This window comes from Sceloporus occidentalis, unplaced genomic scaffold (assembly GCF_023333645.1).
Source record: "Sceloporus occidentalis isolate IW3139 unplaced genomic scaffold, rSceOcc1.0.p SCAF_9, whole genome shotgun sequence".
Lineage (NCBI taxonomy): Eukaryota > Metazoa > Chordata > Lepidosauria > Squamata > Phrynosomatidae > Sceloporus > Sceloporus occidentalis.
This window is the reverse complement of record NW_028316989.1, coordinates 3,278,212-3,290,760: the sequence shown is the minus strand read 5'-3', so window position 1 is coordinate 3,290,760 and position 12,549 is coordinate 3,278,212. Positions and strand designations below refer to the sequence as shown.

The window sequence follows — 12,549 nt, the reverse complement described above, 5'->3', positions numbered from 1 at the left end:
ACAATTCCAGCTTTTTATTTAATGTTGATGCTAAAATACTAGCGGCAGTTTTGGCAAGCAGGGCTGCAAAATGTCAAAACTAGACACTACTTGCTTAATGCTGTCTTGGGAACTGTGTATAAACTTGAAAAGTGGGGTTGTAAATATCTTGAATAAAGGACATAAATGAAAAGGATGATCCTTAACGTTTTTTATCTTGTTCACTTCTGCTCTTACTTTGGGTTCTTGTTATGTTTGGTCCGACTTGAGAGTGTCGTGGCCAAAATTTTGATCTTGCATGCAAGAAGAAGAAAAAAGAACTTGGCTTTAGTTAGAAATGTTCCCTCTCCTTTTTGGGTGTGTATCCCAATAGTAAAATTCAGCATGAGTAGACAATAGGAATGCAGATTGGAATGACATCACCCTGTTTTGAATTTAGGAATTGGAGGAGGAGATTTATTTTGTTGTAACTTTTCTTGCTGGCCTTCCTTGCAGAAAAAAAGAGGCATCCTTCTACAGACAAGATACGTGGAGCTCTTCATAGTTGTGGATAAAGAAAGGGTAGGATTACTGGATTGTTGGACATTTCCCCCCAACCTGCTCCTCTATAGAAATCCCCAGCCAGACTAAGGTTTTAGTTTAAAAAATACAGCAGAAACCACCTTGGAAAGTATGGTCTAGAACAGTCCTATTGAAAGTAGTGGGCTCCATATTGGCAACCAGTCAAGTGTCCAGGGGTGCATCCACACTGTAGAAGTAATGCAGTTTGAGACCACTTTGAGTGCTATCGCTCCATATTATGGACTCCTGGGGTTTGCAGTTTTACAAGGTCTTTAGCTTTCCCTTCCAAAGAAGGCTGATGCCTCACAAATCCCAGGATTCTGTAGGATGGAGCCATAGCAGTTAAAATTGTGTCAAGTTGCACTACTTCTACAGTAGAGATGGACCCCTGGAAAGAAAGAAACAATTGTACCCAGTGGGAACAAATTTAGTGCCAGTCCTTGACACAATGGAAAATAATAGTTGCTAGTCCCACACACCAGATAACCTGGGAAGCGGTGATCTAATTTGTCACACTGATGGGTTATGTCCAGTTCACCAGTTATTGATGAATATGAACTCCAGACTTTGTGCTGGAGTTGGACTGGAACCCCACTGTGGAAAAGGCATACCTCCTTCTGCCCATCTATCATCTGTTTTCTTTGCCTTGCTGACCTTTTCATCCCTATATAAACACTCTCATCCTCATCCAAACATTGCGGGTGGCAATGCCAACAGATAACCAGTCTGGGTCATCAGTCCTGTTGGTTTTAATCTGCTTTCAGTCACAGCGCTCTGCGATCGGTGGCAACATCTCTAAAATGTTCCTTTTCTTGCAGTACATGCTACTAGGACAGAATAAAACGGCTGTGACGGAGGAGATGGTGCATTTGGCCAACTTCCTGGATATGGTATGTGCAAGGAGGATAAAAAGAGCAGGCGTTTATGTCTAACAACTCTGTTTATTCAAGATGGTGTGTATTCTGTACTATAATAAATCACAGCACATTACTTTACCACCTTCACGTGGAGGGGCTCGCCAGGGGCTTGTCCACACCGATAAAAGAAAAAAAATCCAACCTCGCCTTGCATTTTCCTGGTTTGTAGTGACCTTGCAACAACTTTGCACTGACACTGTTAACACTACACACACAAATACATCAAGGTTAACATCAGCATAACTGGTCACATATTTCCAACTCACAACCTCACTTCCATGCAAGGATGTGGTCCACATCTCCATCCCTTTGCATTATTTTCAGCCACATTGCCATGTCTGCCCCGCTTTCCCCTTTCTCAGCATGCATCAACCAATCAACCAAAACCATTCCCTGAAGATGTCAGCCACAGATGCTGGCAAAACGTCAGGAATAAACTCTTCTAGAACATGGCCACATAGCCCGAAAAACCCACAAAAAGCTATGGATGCTGGCCATGAAAGCCTTTGACTTCATAATAGCCATTTATTGTTTGCCTGTCGATCTATTGGACCCATTTTTATGGGATCCTTTCCCCATCCAGTCTCCTTTCCCCTTTTGTGTCCCAGTGAATGATCATCAGCAGTGGAGGAGATTTTAAATGTACGCACACACACAAGACAGAATAACTAAGTAAATATTGGAATCGTAGAGTCATAGAGTTGGAAGAGACCTCAAGGGCATCATGCCCAACCTCTTGGCATGCAGGAATACACAAAGTAACCCTGACAGATGGCCATCCAACCATTATTTTATTTATACTTATGAAATGTTCAGCCATGAGATCAATTGTGAGCGTTTACACTGGGTTACCCTTTTCCATTCTGCCCTTACTCCAAGTGAACCAGAAAGTGAATGACTGAGCCATTTCCTACCTCCCTTGATCGGTATTTCACAACCATTTTTGCAGCCTGTCCTGACTCCTCTCTGCCTTTCCAGATGTACTCTACGCTGAACATCCGCATTGTGTTGGTTGGCTTGGAGATCTGGACTTTCGAAAACAAGATCAGCCTCGAAGGTGGCGCAGCGGATGTCCTTGCGAACTTTGTCCAGTGGCGAGAGCGGGAACTTGTTCCGCGCAGGAGGCATGACAGCGCACAGCTTATACTGTAAGATATGTATATATATATTTACAGATATTTACATATTTTAAATTTGTATTTTAAATGTACTGGTTTAGCTGATGAGTCCCTGAGGTTACGGCACACATTTAGTGTTATGTGTTTAAAACAGCAGATTTGTTTTAGAGATTTGGCCCTGCTCAAAATAACGTATAAATGTATTGTCTCTGTTACGTTTAGACACTATTTTAGAACTCACTTTGGCTCCATCTGCACAGCAGAAACAATCCAGTTTTGCACCACTTTTAACTGCTCTGGCTCAATGGTATGGAATTCTGTAGTTCTGTGATTTATTTAGCTTTCTCTGTCAGAGAGCTCTACTGCCCCAACAAGCTACAAATCCCAGAATGCCATAGTAGTGAGCCAGGTCTGTTAAAGTGGTGTCAACCTGGATTATTTCTGCTGTGTGGATGCAGGATGCAGTCTTTGTGGCTTCTTAAAAACTTGTCTATTTGCACTTCATTTCTGGGGATTTCCTATTTAGTATTTCCATTTTTAAAAGGAAGGGAAAACCTGTCTCTTCACAGCAAGAACCTAATTCTACTTTTAGCCAGTATCCAAACACCAGAAGGGATGTTAACTACCTCTGCTTACTTGCCATAATCTTTGTAATTTAAAAGGAAAGGTCATCATCGTTTGCTTACAACTAATTAGGCCTCCGTAATTGGGTTTTTTTCCTTGTCCTTATTTAATTTAGGACAAAAGGGTTTGGCGATGTAGCAGGAATGGCCTACGTGGGAACAATATGTTCCAAGAGCAATGCTGGAGGGATCAACGTGGTAAGATATCAGGGACTGCTCTGCCGTTGAGCTCAGTTTGGCATTATAACCTTCCATGTTGGTACTTTGAAAAACTGGGCTAGGTTGGTTGTGATCCAGAGGTGTCTTTTATGTGGCATGCATGCGAGTATTACATGCGTTTCTGAAATAATAATATATAGGTATCTGCTTTCCCCCCTTGCTTTCTTGCCCTCTTTCTTGCATGCTTGCTCTCCTTCCCAGCCTTCTCTCCAATTGCTCAAAGAAACGATAGGCTTTTTAAAATGCCTGTCCTAATTCTGCGCCCATGCTGCAAATTTAATCCAGTTTGATGTTGCTTTAACTGTCATAACTCCATCCTATGAAATCCTGGGATTTGTAGTTTGTTGTAGCACCAGAGTTCTCAGACCGAGAAGGCAAAATATCTCACCAAAATGCAGATCCCAGCATTCCAGTGCATTGAGCCCATGGCAGTTAAAGTGGCGTCAAAGTACATTAGTTCTGCAGTGTAGATGCAGCCTGAGAAGGCTGAGCTTGACCAGAACTATGCAAAATAATTAGTTAGTTGTAACTAATTCCTTTCTTCATTGACAATGGTATAACAGCATTGTAATTGTAACTTAAGGAGGTATGTCTTCACTTCTTTCTCAGCAATTGTAATTTGTATGTTACTTTCAGGGATGTGGGTCTCACTAGATGGTGAAGGAGGATGGATTAAATGCTGTCTCATGCTGTGCCTTGTAGTCTGTTTCTCCCCCAGTGGTATCGGAATTGTAGTCCAAAACATCAGGAAGGCCAGTGTTTGCTACCTTTCACTCTTTTGCTTTCACTTCATTTTGCAGTTTGGACAAACCAGTGTTCAGATGTTTGCCTCCATTGTTGCTCATGAACTTGGACACAACCTGGGAATGAATCACGACGACGAAAGAAACTGTCATTGCCCAACGGACAATTGCATTATGAAGTCTAAAGCATCGTAAGTAAAGCTTATATTACATCTGAGTAGGATCAAAGTGGGCAGAGCATGGCTCTCCTGAGGTTGCTGGACTGCAGCTCCCATCAGCCTTCTCCAGTATAGCCACTGGTGAGGAATGCTGGGGTTAACAAGAAGACCCACCATGGAGTGCTTTTGAAGAGGAGGAAAGCAAATGCTGGACCAGGGTTCGATTTCCAGCTCAGTCATGAAACCCACTGGGTGGCCCTGGGCAAGTCACACTCTCTCAGCCTCAGGGGAAGGCAATGGCAAACTTCCCTTGAACAAATCTTGCCAATAAAACCTATGATAGGCTTGCCTTTGGGTTGCCATAGGTCAGAAGTGACTTGAAGGCATACAATACACACACATACACACTCTTCACAAAATCAGAAATGTTCACATCATGCAATTTATTAACGTGAACAATACACTTATATTACAGAGAAGCGAAATGAATAGATAAACTGAAATCAGTACTTTCCTTTGGTATTTCAGCAGAACCCAAACTTATTACTAGATACCTCCTTGCAAGTTAGGGATTTTGACTGTCACTTATTGCTATTTTGAGAACTGGGGGATGTTTATGGGAGGTAAGGACTCCACAGAGTTGCAAAAACTCTGCCCTGGAATTTGAGTGTCCCTAATGGATTCTTTTAATATGCCCTGTTTGCAGAGGAGCCAGAAACTTCAGCAGCTGCAGCGAGGAAGACTTCGAAAAGCTCACACTAAACAAAGGTGGAAGTTGCCTTCTCAATATTCCCAGGCCTGAGGAAACCTACAGTGTCCCCTACTGCGGCAACAAACTGGTGGATGCCGGAGAAGAGTGCGATTGTGGGTCCCCGGAGGTTAGTAAGTACTGTGGCATACAACAGGGGTGGACAACTGTGGGCCATGCTCTCTGTTGTTGAGAAGGGTGAAGAGAAGAACCAAATTTAAAGATGTCCTTCCCCATGCTAGTGTGTGGCAGAAAATCAGGACCCTAGACAGATAACTTGGGAACCAAATAAAGATCTAGGTTGAACAGGCTCGGATTTATACAGCAAACCCCCAGAACTAATAAAAATCAACAAAGCAAATATTGAAAGCGGCTTTTACTTTTGCCCCTCTTCCCCAGTTTTTCTCTAGCCAAACTCTCAAGACAATAGAAGTGTGTTAAGCCAAAGGCAGCTGTGGGAAAGAATCCACTGTACCTGAATGTTGCAAATGCTTTATGGCTGCCTGATTTCCCGGCGGATAATTTTACAGACCTCATTGTTCCTGGAGTGCAACATTTCTTTTCTCTCTCCTATCTTTCCAGGAATGTAAAACGGATCCTTGCTGTGAAGCTGGAACGTGTAAACTGCGTTCAGGGGCTGATTGCGGTTATGGAGACTGCTGTCGCAATTGTCATGTAAGACCTTCTCCATCTTCCTCCCAGAGTCACAGTTTAGTGTAAAAAAAGGAAGAATGCAGGGACATTATCATGGATCATTTTAGCCTTGGTTAGAGTAAAGGACTCTTAATCTACAATACACTTATCTCAGAGTAAAGGGAGTTGGAATACATGACATTTTCTCTGCCAAGCTGCCAGCTCCAATGCTAAGGGATGAATTGAATTTCTCCTCCTCTGCCAAACTCCCAACAATCCCTCCCCAATGCACCTGGTATTCGTACCAGAAAGGAATTTCCAATTGGCATTAAGGTCTTTTTTGGGATAGATATCAAGTTTGGGGGTATTGTGTGTGTATGTGAGAGATTTTCCCCACATGTGAAAAGTGATCTCCTCCATCCCTGCTCTTAATCATTTAAGAAAAGAACGCAAAAGACACAGCAGAAAATGATACATTTAGTGGAACATCCAACTTGGCCAAATCGAGGAATAGTTTGGGGGTTGAGGAAGTCCTGGGTAAAGTATATGCAAACCATTCCAAAATCTGGGGGGGGGGGGGGAGAGCCAAACTCCAAACACTTCTGCTCCCAAGCATTTCAGATAAGGGAGACTCAACCTGTATTACGTTGCTTGGAGATAAAGTTATTGGGATGTTGAGTTTATCTTTGGGTTTTGTTTTTTTTGGTATGCATGCAAAGGTTAACCATGGTTCATTCTCACTTGCTTTTACAGTACCTAACCAAAGGCACCGAATGCCGTGAGAAGGCCAGCGAATGTGACCTCCCAGAGTACTGCAATGGAACCTCAGCTTTCTGCCCGCAAGACGTCACCGTTCAGAATGGGCACCCTTGCAACAAGGGCGAAGCCTATTGCTACAATGGGTTCTGCCAGTACTACGAGGCACAGTGTCAGGCTATCTTTGGCCCAAGTAAGAGGAACAGTTTTCTACTGATAGCCTGGTTTGGGCAAAGCCTAAACTGCCCAGATGTTTCAGCTTTTCGGCTGTTTCTTTGCAAGGAGCAATTAAAAAAGCGTTTTCAAGCAATTGAGAACCATCTTTGGCTTATCCACCAGATCTTCAATAGGATTTCTGAGATAAAAGACTCCACTTTCGAGTACAACTGTGTTTTTAGACATCCAGGCACTGACTTAGCTATTACTAGGAATTAATAGTAATATTAATATTCTGTTGTTTATATTTCTTTTTATTACTTTTATTTATGTATCGTATTATTTTTATTGATGTAATTTGACAGGAAAGACGTTGGATCATGGAATGAGCAAAACGCATCTGCTGTCATTGACCTGATTTTCCAAATCTGTATTTTACAGAGGCAAAAGCTGCTCCTGAGATTTGCTTTTCTGCAGTGAATTCCAAAGGGGACAGGTTTGGAAACTGCGGCTATCACAACTATGACTACAAGAAATGCTCAAGCATGTAAGTTGCTGTACAGAGGAAAATGTTGGGAGTGCGCAGCTAGGGCTTATCTAGCTATGTATTGCAGTAGAGGAAGAAACTATATTGGGGTACTGGTGTTCTTTAGCCAAAGGATATTTTATTTAGCCACTTTGTTCTGTCTTTCTGTAGAGTAAGGGTGCATCTACACTGTAGAAATAATGCAGTTTGGCACCACTTCAGGTGCCATAGCTCCATCCTATGGAATCCTGGGATTTGTTCTTTTATAAGTTCTTTAGCTTCTCTGCTAAAGGGTCCTGGTATCTCACAAAACTACAAATCCCTGGATTCTGTAGGTTGGATTTATGGCAATTAAAAGTGGTGCCAAACTGCATTGTTTCTACAGTGTAGATGCACCCGAAGTAGCATTCAAAGAGTCGTTGGAAAATGAGTGCACTGATCCAACAATTTGGAAAGCTTTTCTGTGCTAGTTTCAGACGCAAGCAAAAGTTATTGAGAGTTTTCATTCAATAGATAAAAGGCCATTGATGTTCAAGCCCTTGTGTGATCCTTTTCCCCGTAATGCCAAGAAATCTTCTCTCAGTTATGTGATTACCCATTACTTTGTCCTTATGATTACCCTGAGCCTGAGATTACTGCCCAGAGGATATATAGTTTCATTTTAAGTTCTTTTAGAAAATCAAGCCAAAAAATGTTGATCTCCAGAGAAGGTCAGTAACTACAACTGATTTTAAAAAACGGTCACCCTGCAGGAACTCTATGTGCGGGAAGCTGCAATGTGAGAATGTGAAAACGCTTCCGGTTTTTGGGATCGAGCCTGCCATCATTCAGTCTCCGATCAAAGGCAGTACCTGTTGGGGTGTGGATTTCCAGCTCGGGTCCGATGTCCCTGATCCAGGGATGGTTAATGAAGGGACCAAATGTGCACCTGGAAAGGTAAACTGGGAAAGTCGCTTCACCTGGCCTGGGTTAACATTGATGCAAGGTTTTGACTGTGGTCACTTCCACCAAGCAGTTAGGGGACACATTTTAACCTTGATTTAAAATGTAATATATTTCCTCTCTACTTTTTATGTGTTTTATTAGTTTTATCATTCCGTTTCATAAATGCTGTGCAATATTTAATCAATATGTGTTCTAGTTTTATATAATGTAATAGTTCTTCTATAATGCAGCACATTTGTTAGCTATAAATGTATACGTCATTCGAGGTATGTGCTATTTTCGACCACACTAATCATTTAATGTGTGTATTTAATGGCTTTGTTTTGATGCAGATATGCAAGCATTACCAGTGTGTCGATGTGGCAGTTCTGGGTTATGACTGTGACATAAACAATCAATGCAATGGGCAAGGGGTAAGTGGAACAAAACTATCTATGATGTCCAGGGGAAACTTTACTAAATTTTAGTTTAGTGATAGCTATTTTGTTCCAGCATTTCCAGCATTTTGCAGATGAAAACTGGGACACATGTGGCTTTGCAAAATCACAGTGTGGTCAAAAGAGTAAAGGGAAAGTTATTAATGAGGAAGGGCACAGAAACCCAGGGATTTATCTACTGAGTTTAGGAAAGCCTGAAAAGGAAAAATAAACAAAAGAGCCAAATGAACTGACTGGGAAGGGCAAGATTCTGCTCCTTCCTCTCTTCCCCATGTTGCTGAATGAATTGAGTATACTTTTGCACTTTAAACATTTGCACTTTGTCCCTAAATATTCATTCTGTTTTTTAAAATCCTTTTGAAATAGGTGTGCAACAGCAATAAGAATTGCCACTGTAACTCAGGTTGGGCCCCTCCATTCTGCAATACCAAAGGATATGGTGGGAGCGTGGACAGTGGCCCTCCATACAATGGTAAGTATGGGAAGCAAAAAATGTAGTAGGTTTATTTATTTATAACTTTCCCCCCCTTAATAGCCAAAGATGTCAGGGTGGTATACAATCTAAAATCAATTTAGTACAATGGATAAGAATAATCATAATTTAAAAAGGTAGAAATATATTGAACCGTTTGTCTCTTAAAATCTATTAGAACCATTTCATAGAATCACAGAGTTGGAAGAGACCACAAGAAGGGCCATCCAATCCAACCCCATTCTGCCATGCAGGAATTCACAATCAAAGCATCCCCAACAGATGGCCATCCAGCCTCTGTTTAAAAACCTCCAAAGGAGGAGACTCTATCACTCTTTAGGGAGCGTCTTTCACCTTCAAACAACTCTGTCAGGAACTTCCTCCTATTGTTTCGGGTGGAATCTCTTTTCCTGTCGTTTGCATCCATTGCTCCATTGTGTCCTGTTTTTTGAAGCAGCAGAAAACAAGCTTGCTCCCTCCTCAATATGACATCCCTTCAAATATTTAAACAAGGCTATCATATCAACCTTCCCTTCTCCAGGCTAAACATATCCAGCTTCCTAAGTCGCTCCTTATAGAGTATGAGTGATGCCAACCACAGCACATCTAAAGGCTTTAATAAAAAGCCATGATTTGACTTAGTCCTGGAGTGACACCAGTGTTGATGCCAACCAGGCCTTCAATAGGGAGGTTTTCCATAATGGAGGTGCCACAGCAAGGAAGACCCCATCCCATGTCCTCCCTGTGTTTTCCTCACCGGTGGGACACAGAGGAGACACTTTTCCAACAGATCTCAATTCTTGGGAAGGCATATGTAGGTTTTTATGCCTTCCTATACTCAACAGTGCTAGGAAAGGTTGCACAGTCTAGCTGTCCCTAAGGATTAAGGTCCTGGTTGGCGATGATATGGTCTTACTTGCCATAGGAAAAGGAGCTTGGCTTTGGTTTATCATCCATGGGAGACTCACATCATTTCCAGAGATTGGACCAGGCTTGATGGACTCCGACTCCCATCTCCAAGACCCCTTGGCTATACTAGCTGAGGCTGTTGGAAGTTTGTAATGTCAATCACATAGAAGGAAGTGCTCCAGAAATGCAACCCAGAGTTTTCTTTCCCTTTTCATCCTTTCTTCCCTCCAGACGAAGACACCACAACAAGAAACTGGCTGCTGGCATTCTTCTTTCTGATTCTTCCCCTACTGTTGACTTCAGTTTTCTGTTACTGTATGAGAAATCGTTTGTCATATTCCTTCAGGCCGCTAGTAGAAAGCTGTTGTGGGTGAGTATCAGATGAGACCTGTTGTACCATACAGAATGTAAAGGATTCCCACATCCTCAAAGAGAGCTGAGCACTAGAAGTGTGACTGAATATCTAAAACAAGAATGCTAACTTTGGCAATCCATGCTTTTGGACTCCCCCCTCAAATTTCACCCAGTATTACCAATGAAAAGGAATCATGGGAGTTCCAATCCAAAACTTCTTAAAGGTTAATGTTTCCCTAGTCCTGGACTGAAATGCATGGAGGAACATAGGAAAATCTACTTTCTTAACCTTCTGAAACAATGTAGACTGAATATTTCCAAAACTATCTCGCTAATCTCAATGTCTAGAAACCTATGTAAGGATAGGTTCACAAAGAACAGATACTCCATGGAAATTCTGCCACATACAACACTGCAGATGATGAACAGCTTTGGCTGTAAGAGGTATACTATGTTCTAATCTAGGTACTTCAACTCTGAAAAGAACTTACAGGTTGGTTTGGTATCATCTTTCTATCCGTCTAGATGTTTCAGCAGATCACGTAACAGGAGACAAGAACCGGTAGGCTCAGAGTTCCCACCGAGTGCCCCATATCCTCCAAGGGATACAGCATCTCAAATGGTAGGAGACAACAGCTACAAGATTTTCTTCCTAGAACATGGCCAAATAATCCAAAAAACCCACAAAAAACCATGGATGCCGGCCATGAAAGCCTTCGACTTCACATCTCCATTTTCCTTTGCAGTCCCTCTCAAAATGGCTACAGGAAGCAGCACCATTTTGAGAGGGACTGCAGGGGGAAATGGTCATATGTGAGGGGTAGTACAGGTTTCTCGGGGGCTTCTGGAGATGGAGATATTTTTGTCTCTTTTCACCTGCCTCGAGGGGGATTTCTGCACGATAGAACATCTCAGTGTGTGGTATGATCAAAGGCAAATTTCATTTATATATTTGCATGATTAGAAAAGGAGGTGAAAATAAAAGCGGTGATTCTATACTGTCCTTATATGAATCAGTGTATAGATTCCCACACTTGGGAGTCACCACACCGAAAAGAGATTATTATAAAACTGGAAAAGGTGTCAACAAAGGGCAACCAAAACTGTCAGTGCGTTGGAGCATTCCTACTTTTCACCGAAGGGTTCTGAAACTGCCACGGGTGGACATGAGTGGGTCTTGGCGAAGGACTTTCCTGAATACTATCAACCCATAAGGGTAATGCACCCATCTTTTGTGAAATTGGATTTTAATAATAATAACATTTAGTTCCTGGTTTCCTCACAGAACATGCCATCCAAGCGGTATCCTGTGCCGTCATACACAGTTAATCAACAACCTTATGGCGAACCTTTTCACTACAAACCTCCTGTTTCTTCTCCAAAACCAGTGCTGCCGTCCAGGGAACAGCATTTCATCCCATCAAGGTAGGTAATAGCAATGTGGAGGAAGATGCAGACTGGGGTTCTGATCTTTAGTTTAATTTAGACTGTTCTACCCTGGTTTGAACAAGCATAGGTTTCATGCCATAAAACCCATAAATATCTTGGATTAAAAACCAACTCCACGGCCCTTTTCTTGTGCGCCTGAGGTATTTAAGGCATTGAGCCATGACTTTTGAGGCATTCGTATGAAAATGAGAATATCTAGGATCCTTTCAGGTCTCCAGCCGCAAATCTACAATTATGTTTTGTGACAGAGAATGACCCATCTGTGTGAGCCGAGAGGTAAAACATAAATTGAAACATCTTAAAAGATATCTCTGAGGTCTTCCCAATAGCATTATAGACATAAAGAATTGGATTGCCTATAAATATATAATATAAAAATGTTAATAAATAATATAAATAATCAACCATGGGCTGACATTTGATTCTCCACGTTTTTTGCAGGCCTCCGCCCCCAGCGACGAAGACTACGAAAACTCAGGAACCCTTAATTCCTTCTCGCCCGGCACCTTTGCCTCCCAAATGACGCCCCGTTTTCAAACCTTTCACAAGTTGCCCTCTTTGCTGGGACAGAGCTGCGTTGGTCTTGCCTCAAGTGGCCCTTGAAACCTTTCCTTTTCCCTTCAGCACTGGATAAGGAAAAACAAACAAGCAAACAAACAACAAGATGAAACGTGAAACAAACAAAAAATGCAAAACCAAGGAATGTAAACTTATCAAGCAAATACCTCTACCAAAGCTGCAGGAACTGAAACCACCGAGCCTGTGAACACTGTCTGTGCGAACTGCGGTTGGGCTGCGCTGCTGGAAAAGTGGATCGGCCTAAAATATAGTGGTCCTCTGGACACA

General features: G+C 42.1%; 1 protein-coding gene across 1 annotated transcript in view; it reads left to right on the top strand.

Annotated features, from left to right (window-relative positions):
- ADAM9 (ADAM metallopeptidase domain 9) overlaps positions 1-12,549 on the top strand; it is a 29,283-nt gene extending 16,734 nt beyond the window's left edge. The window contains exons 7-22 of the mRNA XM_089538683.1: positions 475-540; positions 1,359-1,430; positions 2,436-2,605; positions 3,315-3,396; positions 4,218-4,351; positions 5,025-5,196; positions 5,649-5,741; positions 6,453-6,648; positions 7,053-7,158; positions 7,890-8,073; positions 8,415-8,495; positions 8,886-8,991; positions 10,132-10,270; positions 10,780-10,876; positions 11,540-11,679; positions 12,145-12,549. Coding sequence (XP_089394809.1) covers positions 475-540; positions 1,359-1,430; positions 2,436-2,605; positions 3,315-3,396; positions 4,218-4,351; positions 5,025-5,196; positions 5,649-5,741; positions 6,453-6,648; positions 7,053-7,158; positions 7,890-8,073; positions 8,415-8,495; positions 8,886-8,991; positions 10,132-10,270; positions 10,780-10,876; positions 11,540-11,679; positions 12,145-12,226 — 1,920 coding nt within the window. The 3' untranslated portion in view covers positions 12,227-12,549. The remainder of the gene's footprint in view (positions 1-474; positions 541-1,358; positions 1,431-2,435; positions 2,606-3,314; positions 3,397-4,217; positions 4,352-5,024; positions 5,197-5,648; positions 5,742-6,452; positions 6,649-7,052; positions 7,159-7,889; positions 8,074-8,414; positions 8,496-8,885; positions 8,992-10,131; positions 10,271-10,779; positions 10,877-11,539; positions 11,680-12,144) is intronic.